The sequence below is a fragment of the Acomys minous genome (genome assembly GCF_964271855.1).
Source record: "Acomys minous genome assembly, chromosome: 8".
Taxonomy (NCBI): Eukaryota; Metazoa; Chordata; class Mammalia; order Rodentia; family Muridae; genus Acomys; species Acomys minous.
Genome location: NC_140489.1, coordinates 47,415,373 through 47,430,698, shown reverse-complemented (window position 1 = coordinate 47,430,698; position 15,326 = coordinate 47,415,373). Strand labels below are relative to the sequence as shown.

The 15,326-nt window shown below is 39.9% G+C and overlaps 1 protein-coding gene across 2 annotated transcripts in view; it reads right to left on the bottom strand.

Moving 5' to 3' along the window:
* The window catches only part of SOS2 (SOS Ras/Rho guanine nucleotide exchange factor 2), an 86,123-nt gene that overhangs the window by 39,447 nt on the left and 31,350 nt on the right, over positions 1–15,326 (bottom strand). For both annotated transcript variants that reach the window (XM_084793242.1, XM_084793243.1), the window contains exons 4-7: positions 14,228–14,392; positions 4,101–4,307; positions 2,126–2,269; positions 350–460 (exon numbers count right to left, since the gene is read on the bottom strand). In XM_084793242.1, coding sequence (XP_084649368.1) covers positions 350–460; positions 2,126–2,269; positions 4,101–4,307; positions 14,228–14,392 — 627 coding nt within the window. The remainder of the gene's footprint in view (positions 1–349; positions 461–2,125; positions 2,270–4,100; positions 4,308–14,227; positions 14,393–15,326) is intronic.

The following is a 15,326-nucleotide window of genomic DNA, read 5'->3' as shown; positions in this document are numbered from 1 at the left end:
ACCTCCAGCACGCCTCGTGTCTGGCGGTGAAGAGGCAGATCCTTAGACCTGCCATCCAGCCAGCCCAGCCTACTTAGTCTATCCCAGGCCAGTGAGAAATTGCCTCAAATAAAGAGCTGGGCGGAACCCAAGGGACAATAACTGAAGTTCTGTCCTAGCCACACATACACATATACACCGTGTGCGCACATGCATGCACACACAGGCGCACACACACACACGCTCAGGCACACACAAAAGGCACTTGAAGGACTAAAGAAAGATTTTTTTCCTACTTTCTTCAGAAAGATAATGAAATATTTCTTTCATGATAAAATTAATAGCTGATTGATAATAAACAACAGTTTACCTGGAAATGTAGAGCAACTGCAGGTCTGGCCATCAACTTACTGAAGTGGTCTTGAAACGCTGGTGAAAGGATGTCCTGTGACAATGTTTCATAGGGATCAAAAGCTTGCTCCTGTTTTAAAAAGTGGAATGTGCTAGGTTTAAGGAAAACATTTAACACTAACATGGTACAAATTATGTAATGATGATATTTTGTTCATATTTCCAACTAGGTCTTATCACTATTTTCTATTTCTCAGAGAAAATAGTAGTCATGGTCACAGGAGATACATTTTTTAAAAATATGAATTGTGGACCTCAAACAATAGATAAGCAGTAACTGGCTTTAAGACTAAATGACTTGCACGCCTTTAATCCCAGCACTCGGGAGGCAGAGGCAGGCGGATCCCTGTGAGTTCGAGGCCAGCCTGGTCTACAAAGCGAGCCCAGGACAGCCAAGGCTGCAGGGAAACCCTGTCTCGAAAACCAAAAAGACACAAACAAACAGAAAGACTAAATGGCTGGTTTTATAGTACCCAACTATTAAAATGCATATTTTAGCTCTAGAAATTTAAGGTCTATTCTTTTTTAAAGAAAGCTATAAATATACACTTATCTAGGCTGAAATAAATTTATTAAATGCTACTTACCTATTCTACAGTTTCCAAAATCAGCAGAGTAAGTAACAGTAAACTAGTAACACAAAGCTGCCAAACTGTCTAATGCTCATATTTAGGAAAATTCCAGTTATTTAAGAATGGTCCATAATCTTAAAGTTTAGTTAGAGCAAAGGGATTTATTTTCTTTTTGTACCTTCAGATGGAATGGAAGATGATCCAGAAGTTAAGAGCACTGGCTGCACTTCCAGAGGACCAGAGTTCAGCTCCCAGCACCCACAAAGGCAGCTAACAACCATCTGTAGTGCCAGCTTCAACAGATTTTATGCCCTCTTCTGGCCTCCATGGGTACCAGGCACACATGTAGTACACTGACATACATGCTCATACAGACATTAAAAAAACACACATACCATTTTTAAAAGAAATGTATTAAATGTACTCAAACGTATTTTAAAATAGAGGCTTTTGTCTTGTTTTATAAAGTGGAAAACAAACAAGTGCCAACACGTTTTAGCCAGCTAGCCGCTGAGAGAGCAGAATGCCCATCCTGCTAGGAATGTTAAAATAGTACAGCCACCCTCTTTTCACGTCCTTGGGTACTGCATGCATGTGGTACACAGACATGCATGCAGGCAAAACATTCATACACATAAAACAAATAATTTTATAAAAGAATGTTATAAGTTATAGTGGCCATCTTTATATTTAATATTGAACACTTTTACAAAATGTATACAATTTTTATAATCATTTCAAAGAACAAAATGAGATTTTATTTTAAAAAACAAACCTTTTGATTTTTAAAAATGAAATCTAAAGCCCACAAAAGCGAAAGAATAATATCACCAAATTAAGGTGTTTTCCTCACCTTAAATGTACTAGTATGAAGAATCCCTGCATGTTATTACTCAGTGTGTAAGCTTTCACAGGAAATGCTGGCATAAGGACACTATAAAGCCAGCTTCAGAAGCTGGGCACAAGCACACTCTTCCATCCTAACTACCTGAGAGGCTGTGGCATCCGAGCTGTAAGTTCAAAGCTGCAAACATAACTGAAGCTTGAATATTTTTTATAGTTGTCAGCAATGCCTTTAAATTTTACAAAAATTATCTTATGACATTTCCTGATACAGTTCTTAGGACTTTAGTTAAACAGTTTAAAATGGTTCTTATACCTACCTCTGCTAAATCTTCAAAACAGCTGCCAGCTAATGGATGAGGACTACTTTCATCTGTCATTTCTACTGTGTCTTCAATTAAGCCTAAGAGCTTCACAGTCAATTCATGTATATCTGAAATGTTACTGAAAATCCTTTCAACTTCCTGAAAAAGAAGACAGGTTAAGGCATGTAAGGTTGAGAATCATGCGTACCCACTACTATGTGAGAGGGGAGTGGGCTGAGCCACTGACATGCTTGCTGCATAGGCATGAAGACCTGAGTGCAGAGCCCAGCGTTCTGGTGAAGGCCAGGTGTTAGTGTGCATTGTGATCCTGGCGCAGAGGGCAGAGGCAGGGGGATCTCTGCTGCTCATGGACCAGCAAGCCCAGCAGAATAAACAAGCTCCAGGTTCACAGGGAGAGCCTGTCTCCATAGGAAGGGAGTAGTAAGATGGCTCAGCTGGTGACTGCCATTGAGCATAATCATCTGCGTTCCAGCCCAGGACACACATGGTGAAGGAAGGAACCTATTCTTTCTGATCTCCTATGCATGTGTGTATGTGTGCACAATACAGAAGATAAGTGTTATAAATGTACTTTCCACCTGGTCTCATGAAGACAGTAAATGTCAATCATGAATACAAAGACAGTTTTAAGAATCTCTTAGATCAGAAGTGGTACATATACTAGAAAATATAAATCATAGGTAGGTTGAATTTATAATCCTCAAGTTATACTAGCTCTTTATATAAAATAATACTGGCATTTGTGTGTTTTGAAACTGGCTAAGATGCTGAAAGAATGGAGATCTTAAAGAGTAAGCAATGACAACAGCTAGGACCAGAATGAAAATGACTCCTGATCTAGATGTAGCTTGGTTGTTCAGTTTATTGCTCATGTCTAGGTTTTGAAAGGAACTAAAGACGTCATTAAACTGCCATTCTTGAATTATTGTTGTATTTAGGTTAAATCTTGAGTTCCATAGACACAAACAGGTCATACTCCTTACTATCCAGGCTACAGTCAACTATTACCCTAGTGTCTTATAATGGGAACATAATGGGCTAAGGAACATGACCAACCTGCACGCTGAATCCTGGCACTACTGCTTGTGTATCATAATATGAGTATGCTTGGCCTTTGTCCTGCTTCTTTTATTTTAATCAATTAAGTAAGTAAGTAAGTAATTTTTAGTTTCTCTGTGTAGACCAGGCTGGCCTGGACTCACTTTGTAGATCAGGCTGGCCTGGAACTCACAGTGATCTGCCTGCCTCTGCCCCCTGAGTGCTGGGATTCCAGGTGTGCTCCACTGTGCCCGGCTGCCCTGGTTCCTTTGATGGAGCCCTACACTGGAAATTCCAAGTGACAGAGTCTGCGATCACTCCTGAGTTTATGCTAACAAAGTTAACTAAGGGTGAGGATTAAAGGAGTGGAATGGTCCCTCTGCTCACTGACTTCTAGAATAGGATAGAAGAATGTAGTCCAAGTTCTACAAAGACTGTTGAACAAGGTTGATGAGCTTCTGACTTGTGAACACATTCCCAGAACAAGCATGGAAGCTCTGTCAGACTGTGTCCCATCCTTTCCTCCATTGCTGTTCACTGTATCCCATACAGCACTCCTTGCAACAAACCAGTCACCTTACATATCCCCTGAGCTCTGAGCCACCCCACCCTCAGAAGGCAGGGAGCATACACCTTTCTAGACAATTTTCTTCACCATTCTAAATGAATGACTAAGTCTCATTATGTCTGACTAACCTGTTATTCTGCAGTGAAAATGTCATCATTTTAATGAAAACCCCTCCTGACCCTCTAGTGTCACTGCATTTATATCTGTATAACAGTTCAGATGGTTTTAAAGCTCAGAGATACATAAAAAAAAAAAAAAAACCACTTCTATATACTAGTGAGGTATATAATACACTACTGTGAATTTTAACCTGCTATTTGCTTGAGGGATATGCACAGAATTTCAAGCACCCAAAGTACTTACAGAAGGCTTGAACAACTGTCTGTCTGAAAGAAAGGCTTCCCGGAACACCTTAATGATCATATTCAGTTCCCGTAGATACTGTCTTTCTTCTGCAATTTCAGTTCTGACAAGGTCATAGTAGTTCAGCTCACCAGAAGAACTAGGTTCATCTTCACAGAGAGAAACCAAGCCTATATCATCATCCTGATCAAACATGTCCATCAAAACCTAAAAAGTATAAATCAGGAATGTATAGTTACTTTCCTTCCTTCTGTAAAGCTGTCTCAAAGTACTTGCAATTAAAGTATTACTAAGCAGTAAGAACTGTATGTTACACACACAAATTTATATTAGAAAATTTAGGGAAAAGTCAGAATGAGAAATGTCCAACTGCATATAGTAAAGCTATTATCTCTGGATACACGTGTATGTGTGTGTGCACATATGCTATACACACCCACATGCACACAGGTATGTAGAATAGCAAAGGGAGCATGCCCTTAAGGAAAAACCATCGGAGCCAGACACAGTCCCAGCACCGAGACAACTGTGATCACAGATGAGGGTTTAGTCCTATGAAAGCCATGCTCTTTATATGTAAACACAACTAACAGAAGGACTGACGATGTCCGCAAACAGGTGGTGGCGTGCACCTGGGGAGACCTGAGGAAAACGAAGAATGGCTATGGTGGTGTGAAGTTCTCTAAAGCAGTGTTCTCCCTCAACCTTGTATCAGAAAGCTATTTTATGAAAATCATATATATACTAAACAATCTTTTAGTCATTATTACTTTGTGCACATGTATTTGTATGTGTGTAAACACACAGTGTGCAAGAGGCAGCCAATAGGCAAGAAATATTCATAAATCAAAAGCACTGGGAATAAGGTGACTATATAACTTAACATTTTAAAAAATTGAACCTACTTAATTATGTATTCAAAACTGATTGAATATTAGTGCTAAGAGTTCAGGAAAGAGCTGGAAAATGGCTTAGTGGTTAAGAATGCTTACTGTCTTTAAAGAGGACCCAGGTCTGATTCCTAGCATCAACACCAAGCAGCTCACAAGCACCTTTAACACCAGTTCCATAGGATCTGATGCCTGCTAGCCACTGTGGGTGTGTGTAAACACAATGGTATACAAAAACTGATGCAGGGTTGGGTGTGGTGGTGCACGCCTTTAATCCCAGCACTTGGGAGGCAGAGGCAGGCGGATCTCTGTGAGTTCGAGGCCAGCCTGGTCTACAAAGTGAGTTCAGGACAGCCAAAGCTAACACAGAGAGACCCTGTCTCAAAAAACCAAAAAGAAAAAGAAACTGATGTTGGTACACGCATACACATAAACAAAAATAATTTTTAAAAAAGTATCAGAAAGATTGAGTGGGGGAGGGGGACACATGGGGGATACCTGAAAGAATGGGAAGGAGTTGGGGGTTCCTGAGGGGATTTTGAGGTGTAAGTAGTAAAGATGCATTTCAATTTCAGGGCATCTGGAGCCTTCTTTTGACCTCCACAGGGCACCAAGCACATACATACAAGCAGGTAAAATACTCCCACATGGAAAAATAGATAAATCTAAAGAAATAAGTTAATTTTATTCTACTTTTTAAAAAGGGATAGGCGCTGGCAAGACAGCTCAGCAGAGCGCTGACAATGTGACCTCACATGGTGGAATAAGTATTGCTTCTGCAAGTTGTTTTCAGACCTCCACATGAATTACACACATAAACAATAAACAGTTTTAGTTTTCAAGAGTTTAGGGGGGGAAATGGTATAGCACTAAAAAGAAAGTCTTGTCAGAGTGAAAATTATGATAATAAAAGATAACATTCATTCATTCAACAAAACATCTACCTGTCACCAGGACAGTACCAACTCTCGGTGAATCACAATAACAGATAAAGAACTCTGCCCTCCTGCTCTGATGGATGCCACTTGGAAGCTTTTAAGACACTGTCAGTTCTCCCATCCACCTCCTTTGGTCATTGCTGTCTGTTTTGGCTTAGTTTTCCATTTGGTTTTGCTGTGCTTTGCTTTTTGAGACAGGGTCTCACTATCCAGCCCTTGCTGCTCTGCAACTAACACCTCGAATTCAGAGACCTGCCTGCCTCTGCCTCCAAGTGCAGACTAAAGGTGTGTACCACCATGCCTGGCATTTTGTTTGGCTTTTAGACAAAGACTTACCCTGTAGTTCAGGTTGGCCTGGAATTCACTATGAAGCTAAGGCTAGCCTTGGAGCTGTACCAATCTCCTGCCTCAGCTTCCTAAGTATTGAGATTGCAGACAGAGCCCACTATGGTCAGCCCCTTCTATGCTTTAAATTATTAAACAGTACCATCTCTTACAATGGCACATGAGTCTCACAATTTGATCTATTTACCACAGGTCTTTCCCAAACCCATTTTCAAAAATTATATTCCTAAAGATAAACTTATTTCATGTCTTATAGAAAGGTGATCTGGATTTATTGTCTTTTGTAGAAGATCTTAATTTCTTTAGGATAAAGCCAAGTCACAGTTTAACCTCACAACTTGTGACATTTCCAAATCCCTCTCTTCATTTCTGGTTCTATAAAACCTACCCTTTTGTCAATAAATAACACTTCTTCCAACTCCTAGCCACTTTAGCCAGTATTGATATGAAATCATATTGTAAACAGATACACAAAATAGTGGAACACTCAACAAAAAATATACAGAAGACCAACCTCCCTCTTTTCCCCACAAAAAAAATCTTTTCAGAATGGTCTGTGCTAATTCATAGGCTCATTCATTAGCAAGCTCACCAACTCCTTCCTTCCTGCTCTCAGATTTAGTGTGCCGCCTTTGTACTCTAGTTAGGTTTTCCGAGATAAAGTCTTGCTACCTACCCAGGATAGCCTCAGCTTTGTCATCATTTGCCCCAAATCCCTAAGTGTTAGAATTACAAGCATGAAGATCCGGGTCTAGTTCTGAACAGCTAACCATTCTCTACTTAAAAACCTTCCCCCCTTGAAAGGACGGCTCAATGAGTAGGAAACTTGTTCCTTTGCAGAGTGTGCAGGTCTGGTTCCCAGCACCCACACAGCAGCTTACTATTGTCTGCAACACCAGTTTCAGGGTATCCAACGCTCTCTCTGACCTCTGTGGGCACTGCGTGCACTTATATACCTGCAGGCTAAACATTCAGACACATTAAAAACAAACAGCATGGCTCCCAATGTTACAGATTTGGTCCCTAGCCATGAAACTGTTGGGAAGTGTGGCACCTTTGGTAGGTAGGGTCTTGTGGGAATAAATTACTGGCATGATGCGGGAGAAGTGGGTCGTGGAGCCCACACCCAGCTCGCTCAGCTTGTGTCCTAGTCATCACACAGTGAGCAGCTCACTTCTCTGTGACTTCTGACCACAGTCCAAAGTAGCAGGTGCAAGCAAGCCAAGACTGAGCCCACATCAGTCTTCCTTCTTTTTACTTTGTCTCAAGAATGGTATTTTATGACACTATAGAAAACTGAGAAAAGGACTAATATAGTACAATATAAAAATCCCTAAGTTTAAATGTTAAAGGAGTCAGGCAGGTATAGCATAGTGATATATAAGAAACAACAAAAATTAGGAAATTAGGGCAAACCAGAAGGTATATATACACATAAAATGAAAGTTTGCTGTTCAATATCAAGTATTTTCTTTTTGAACAAAGTCTGAAATGTAAATTTATTTTATTTTTGGTTTGGATTTTTGAGACAGGGTTTTTCCATGTATCCTTGGCTGTCCTGGAACACCCTGTAGACCATATTGGACTTGAACTCAGAGAGATCCACCTGCCTCTGTCTCCCGAGGAAATCTAGATTTTTATGTGAGATTTTTAGATCTATAAAATTTGTTACTGCCTTTAGCTTACCACTATTCCAATATCCCTTGTGTCACTCTCCAAATCCTGTTAACCCTTAACTCATGAATCCTTCTTAATCTGATCACTTCCCTGAATTCCTGTCTAGATTGTCTTCCTCACATATTCAATCCCCATCCATCTTTCCATTACTTAGTGCAAATGAAAACCTCACACAGCTTTTCAGACTCAACCTGACTCCGCACTATTCACCAACAATCTTCTATCTTTCCTACAGAATTGCCCAATTTACATTGAAATTTCTGTTCATGTTTTCACTAATTAGAAAATAACTAAGGATTAAAAAACATGCACAAAAAGCTTGTTTAAATAGTTTGTATATATTTAAATCATTATAAGCTATTAGAGTGAGAATAAATTCTAAAGTTCCTAATGAAGGAACTAAAAAAAAAAAAAAAAGACAGCACAACTGCTGGGCAGTGGTGGTGCCCGACACCTCTGATACCAGTGCTTGGGAGACAGAGGCTGGCAGATCTAAGCCAACGTGATCTATAGAGTGAGTTCCAGGTCAGTCATGGTGAACATGGAGAAACTCTGTCTCAACAGACAGACAGACAGACAGACAATTAAAATGGCCAATGATGTGACTCAATGCTACAGAGCTTAGTATGTGCTGCCTCAATTCCTAGTATTGCAAATAAAAAATAATAGACAGGCAGACAGGCAGGCAGAGAGGTCTTGAAACAGATGGAATATAGCCACGCAAGAATAAGACAGACAACACCCGCCCCCCAAATTCTGTTTTCTAGTTGGGCCTGGTAGCACACACCTGTAATCCCAGCTCTCAGGGAGGCAGAGGCAAGTGCATCTCTGTGAATTCGAGGCCAGCCTGGTCTACAAAATGAGCCCAGGACAGTCAAGGCTACAGAGAAACCTTGTCTCAAAACAAAACAAAACAAAAAAACAAAACAAAACACCAACAACAACAACAACACAAAAAACCAAAACAAACAAAAGAAGAATAAGACAGATACCCAAGTCCTGTCATGACTAGGTCTAACAAATTAAAGTTCTTCAGAGAAGTGACTCATCTTAACCAGCAGTCTCCTTCAGCGTATGTTCTACTCTGGCAGTTTAAATCCTACTTTTCTCAGGAGTGACAGGGTTAAAGTTGAGTTCTACCTCCCTTCCTGTGATGGGACTGTTCTCAGGAATCTGTGATGTGCCAGAACACTTCATAACAGTCGAACACTGCTTTTTTAAAAGTAAAAAAGTTCTCATATTTTTGTCTAGCAAATTAAACATCTCAAGAAATCAGTTTCTCAAATAGTTATTAAACATATGGTTCGTGAGCTGCTTAGATTTATAGATTATACCATGACAGACAATCTCATTAATCCACTCACATAACTAGAATCACAGAATCACAAATACAGTCATCTGCATTTTTAGCTAAGCACATGACTGTCTCTTGTGACAAACAAGAGACTATGAAAAGGAAGTCTGAAGCCGGATCAGCAAACTACAGTACATGAGCCGAATGCTGCCCACGTGTAAAACTTCACAGCATTTTCCTGCAGCACAGCCCATGCTCATTTGTCCATGGCAACTTCTGTGAGCTACCAGCGTAAAACTGAGCAGTTCCAAGAGAAAATTTGATGGTCACCATCTAGCTTTTGTGGGCTCTTGGGGGACTGCTGTTGCTTTATCTGTCACAATACTAAAATGCAACCTACAATTAGCTGAGAATTTGCTATGAACACCAGCCTGTCCTCAAACTTGCAGCAATCCTCCTGCTTATGGCCCCTGAGCGCTAAAATTACAGGCTCATCCCACCATACCCAGTTTTTGACTGACTCTTTACATATTTGTTGATCTTGAACTGGACAAGAGGTAAAACAGTAGAAGAAAAGTGGTTTAAATCTAGAAGGATGTCTTTAATTTATTTAAAATCTTATTCCTTATACTGTTCCTTTAAGATATTTTATTGAGCAATTTCAACTAAAACAAAGTTCTCAAACTTACATAAAGTAGCAAAATCTAGATAGGGTATCTAAAATGAAAGCCAGAATTAGATTTTTTAAAATATCCTGATGTGATAATTTAAAAAATAATATGAAATTTTCTGTGGTTAAATTTGAGTTAAGCGTATAAATTTTACAATCCATAGCATGAGTTGAAGAAATCAAAAGCAGAGGAGTACTTCATCTATCAAAGTCCTTAGGAGCTCAGATATCTGCACTCAGTAAGTAACCAGGGTGACAATGGACTAAAAAGTTAATATTGAAATTGAAAGAGAAGAGCATATAAAGTAACAGAGGTGGCCACTTCATTATAGTTAGTGCTAGTAAAACCAAACTGAGATCATTCCCTTTAATTTTAAAAGTCTGTATAGGAGCTAGAGAGGAGGTTCCGTGAGTAACAGTCACTTGCACAGCCTGCCTAAGGATGGGCAGGACAAACAAGGTAGGCATCCCTGCAAGGCAGAGCATGAGAAGCCTGCAGAAAAAAGAAGCAGGGGGAGGGGAGGGGGGAGGGGAGGGGTAGGGTGGGTACTGGAGAGACGGCTGAGTTAAAGAGTTTTTTGTTGTTGTTGTTTTTGTTTTTGCTTTTCGAGACAGGCTTTCTCTGTATTGCCCTGCCTGTCCTGGACTTGCTTTGTGGACCAGCCTGGCCTCAAACTCACAGTGATCCACCTGCCTCTGCTTCCCGAGTGCTGAGATTACAGGTGTACGCCAGCACGCCTGCCTTTGCTTACTGCTCTTATAGAGGACCTATGTTCAGTTCCCAGCACTCACAACAGGGAGCTCACAGCTGCCTTTAACTCTAGTCCCAGGGGATCCAATGACACCGCCCTCTGTAGACACTGCATGCACTTGGGGCATATAAACTCACAGGTACATACAATAAATACACATAAATACAATTAATACATAAATCTTTAAAAAGAAAAGAAAAACGACAAGGTGGGTGGGGGGAGAAGGCACAGCCTGATCAACCAGCATAGAGGTTGCTCCTACCAGAGCACAACTTGGCACAGAATGCTGGGGTCTGAGTGGGTGGAAGGATGGTGCTACAATGGCAGTGGGAGACGAGAGAATTGCTCAAGTAAGAACATACAGTAAGAAAAACAGAGACAGATTCTTCAGCATCAAAGAAGGGATTTACAGATATGAAAAGGGAAGACTAATGTGAAATCTTAAAGACTGGACTAGAAGAAAGCTGAGACACATGAGTGTGTGTGCATGTGTGTGAGACACATGGTGTGTGTGCATGTGTGTGAGTGTGTGCCGTGTGCTTCCAGCAGCATGAGCTCCTCTGGTGATCACACCTTGGGTCTCTACTTACCATTCTCTATTACAAAGCACCTGAAGTTCTGTTGTTGTTTTAGAAAAACAACTAATTCTAAGCTTGGAAACTGCCATATAGAACAAGACAAAGCTGGAGTACCTCCTGCTGAAATAGAGTGCTCTCAAAAGACAAATACTATATCCTTAAAATATTCATATTTACAGAAGCATAGTGTACAGAAGAGTACAGAAGCCGAGTTCAGAGCCTGGGGAGAGAATGAAAGATGAAGGCCAAAAGGTACAAAGGCTCAATTAGACAGAAAAAAAAAAATCATGCCTAATGCACAGCATAGAGAATATAGCCAATAACAATGTACTGCACATTTCAAAATTGCTGAGATTAAGTTTCAAATGTTCTTACCCCAAATATACGTATCTGAGTTGAAAGATACAGTATAAATTTATTCCATACTATATTTATAAATCATAGCCACAGTGTAAACTGAAGCATAAAACCCACAATTTCAATTTATATTAAAATAAATAAATAAATATTCAAAAAAGACAGAAATAAAGAAATAAAGTTGGAACTTCCACCTGACCTGACCAAATCTGGGATAATTTGAATGTCTAAATAACTAAGTATGGCCCACAGAGTAAAGTAAGAACCTGTAAATCCCTATTTAAATAAACGAATAAATAAACTTAAAGTGTGATGATGAACAATAGTCTCAAAAACATTTCATAAAATATTTGGTAATTACAAAAGAAAAACAGGGATTGAAAGAGAAGATTGATGGCCAGGCATGGGGGCACACTCCTGTAATCCCAGCACTCAGGGAGGCAGAGGCAGGAGAATAGCTCTGAGTTCGAGGCCAGCCTGGTCTACAAAGTGAGTCTAGGACAGCCAAGGATACACAGAAAAACCCTGTCTCAAAAAAAAAAAAAAAGAAAGAAAGAAAGAAAAAAGAAAAAAGAAAGAGAAGACTGTCAGACAACATCATCACTAATGAAACACACTGAAATTGTGTTGTGTGCCGTATGTGGAGAACACAGTACATTTCTATGAATTCCTGCTGAAGACTATAACCTGATTCTAGCCAAAACTAGTATCACAAAAATTCTAACCTGAGGACCATTTTACATTAACAATTGATCCACAGTTCTCAAGTGCCAAAGTCTTAAAAGTTAAAGAAGAAAGGAATTTCTCTAGGAGAAGAAAGTCCTGACAACTCAGTGAGTAACTTACGACTATGGACTAAGTCATCTGCTATAAAGGGCACCTACCATCAGAGCAACTGCAATGGGCCTGAGGTCACACGCTACACAGCACATGCAGCTATGTGCCAAAGCGCTCCTATGCTGACAATTTACTCCCAAAATGACTCAGAATGCCATGGGATATTCTGTACTGTATTTTAAACATTTCTATCAGCTTAAGTCACTTTCAAAGTAACAGAAAGTATGCAATCATTATTTTAGAAGTCAAAATAAAAACAACAAATTTCTACAAGGAAATGCAAGTGAAAATCAGTTTTTAAATTAGAACATAGAATAACACATCTCAACTACAGGTTCTTAAAAAAAAATAGTGTTTTCACCTAAACCTCTGTAAACACCCGTATTCGCTAAAACCTCCTAGTGACTCTGATGTGAGTCGAGGCTGACAGCCAGAAGTGTGCACTAGGCCGGAGGCCCGGCGTCAGCAGTCTACTGTCAAGTCCTGCCGGACGCTGCTGTTGGCCACTTTCTCCACTGCACACTGGATTCACTGGTATACTGTTTAAATTACATTGTGCTGAGTTATTTGTTTATGATATTTTCATTTCACACTAACACATATTCATTTTAACAGTAGGTAAGAAATATAAGGAGGAAAAAGAAAGGCTCAAAAGGAAGAAAGAAGGAAATGGAAGACTGAATTTTCCCTCAAGCAATTCTTATGACAGGAAAGAGTGATGAGTCTATAATCAAGAAAAGAATGATCAGAGGACAGTAACTTTGCTGTGAGCTGTTTCTCTGCCCGTGTCCCACTAAACTGTCTTGATATACCAAAGCAAGTTCTTCAAAATCAATGTATACCAGAAACAACTCTGGTAGAGTCTCCCTTTTTAAAATACAAAACTCAGGAGTGTATGCTGGCTCAAGTCTAGAAATTCCAGCACTCAAGAGGCAGGAGGATCTCACATTTGCCACCAAGCAAGGCTCCAGGCCAGCCTGAATTACATAGTAATACCTTGCCATTAAAAAGCAATGAAGGAAAAAAACCAAATAAAATAAACATTATCTAAACTACCTTTCTTCAACTGATTTGAATGGATTCCCCCACTACACTCCCGCCTCTTCATATGTAAAGACTCTTGGTGGGAAAGAGAATTCTCCTCCCTGCCACAGACGCTAAACCCTGAAGGCACCTGGAAGTGATTCTAATGCGCAGTCAAGGCTGACAGCCAGTAGTGTGTACTAGGCCAGAGGCCCAGCATCAGCAGTCTACTCTGTCAAGTCCTGCCAGTATTTTTTTGTCTTCCAGTATCAGAATTTATAAAATTTACTAATATACTGCCAGGCATGAAGGCATACCCCTTCATAAACTCAATACTTGGGAGGGAGAGCCAAGGGGACCTCTGTGAATCAAGGTCAGCCTGGTCTACAAAGCAAGCTTCAGGCCAGATGGGGATACATAGTGAGACCAGGGCTTTAAAACAAAAAAACCATAACCTAGGATCATCATGTACTATAGAAAGAGGAAACCCAATGTGGTGGTGCATACTGATAATTTAGGCACTTCAGAGCCTAAATCAGGGTGATCATGAATTTAAGGCTGGTCCTTAGTACAACAAAAGGAACTAACTAAGAAGTATTTCGAGTAGCAGCTTATATCTTATGTAAAGTGTATGAATTTAACATACAAAAGTCTTCATAAACTTAAAAAAGAAACTAACTTCATTACAATTCACTTTGAAAGAGTAAAACAAATGCCATAAAGCTATTAGTATTCTATTTAAGCTTCATTACTTTTCAAGACTTACCTTATCTGCACACATTGACACTTTAATGTCTTGCTGAGATATTTCATAATGCCGGATATTAAAAACATAATTACCAGCCAATTTCAAAATATCTGCTGAGATATACTCCAATACAGCCACAATGTAGAGAGACACATGGTAGTCCACTTTATACCCCAAAACTTCCTGTTTAAAAAATAATAATAATTAAATTCCAAAACAAAAGCATTATCAAATATCAGTTAAACGCTTAAAACTCCTGCTTAAGAGCTGGGGAGAACTCCTCAAGAAAACCAACAGTCAACTACCCTGGGCCCCATGGGGGCGCAAAGAAAATGAAGCACCAGCCAAAGAACATGCACGGACCTGACCCCTACATATATGTAACTGATGGGCAGCTGGGTCTTCATGGGGTCCCCTAGGAAGTGAAGTGGGTCACATCTGCCATGGACTCTGTTGCCTGCTTTTGGATCACTTTCCCCTCACTGAGCTGCCGTGTCTGGTCGCTGTGGAAGAGGCTGTGCTCAGTCCTGAGCAAATGGATGCACCAGGGTTGGTTTGGGGAGGTGGTTGTTAGGATTCTGCTCAGTCCGCTGACCTGTGATGTCACTGCTTACCTGCTCTGTCAGGTCTAGACACAGTCTACCTTGTTATCAGACTTTTACCATTCTTTTAGCTAAAAGACAGTGACTACTTACAGCAATCTCACCTATGTCTTAAAGTGTCCAAAAAGATGTTTATGGATGTTAGATAGTCTAAGGTGTTTTGTGAATGTTGGAAGGTCTAAGAAGGTGTTTTAAGGTTGATACATGCAAGTTATGAATGTTAGAAAGTCTAAGAAAGTGTTTTAAGTTAGTAAATGCAAGTTATAAAGGTCAACATTCGTAAAAGGACGTTCTATTCCTCCTGTTGCTATGCTGTTGTTGCATTAACTGCTTAGAGTGTTGACACAGATCAGTGGAGTTATTAATCTAACTGTGGTAAAACATTCCACTATACGATCCTATCATAGCTCCAAGCTCAAATTTTTAAATTTCCTTTGGTTTGTCTTTTACTTAAAATGTTTCTCACTGTGCTTAAATTATACCTCCAGTCTCCTAAATAGAGGGAAGAAGCCCCT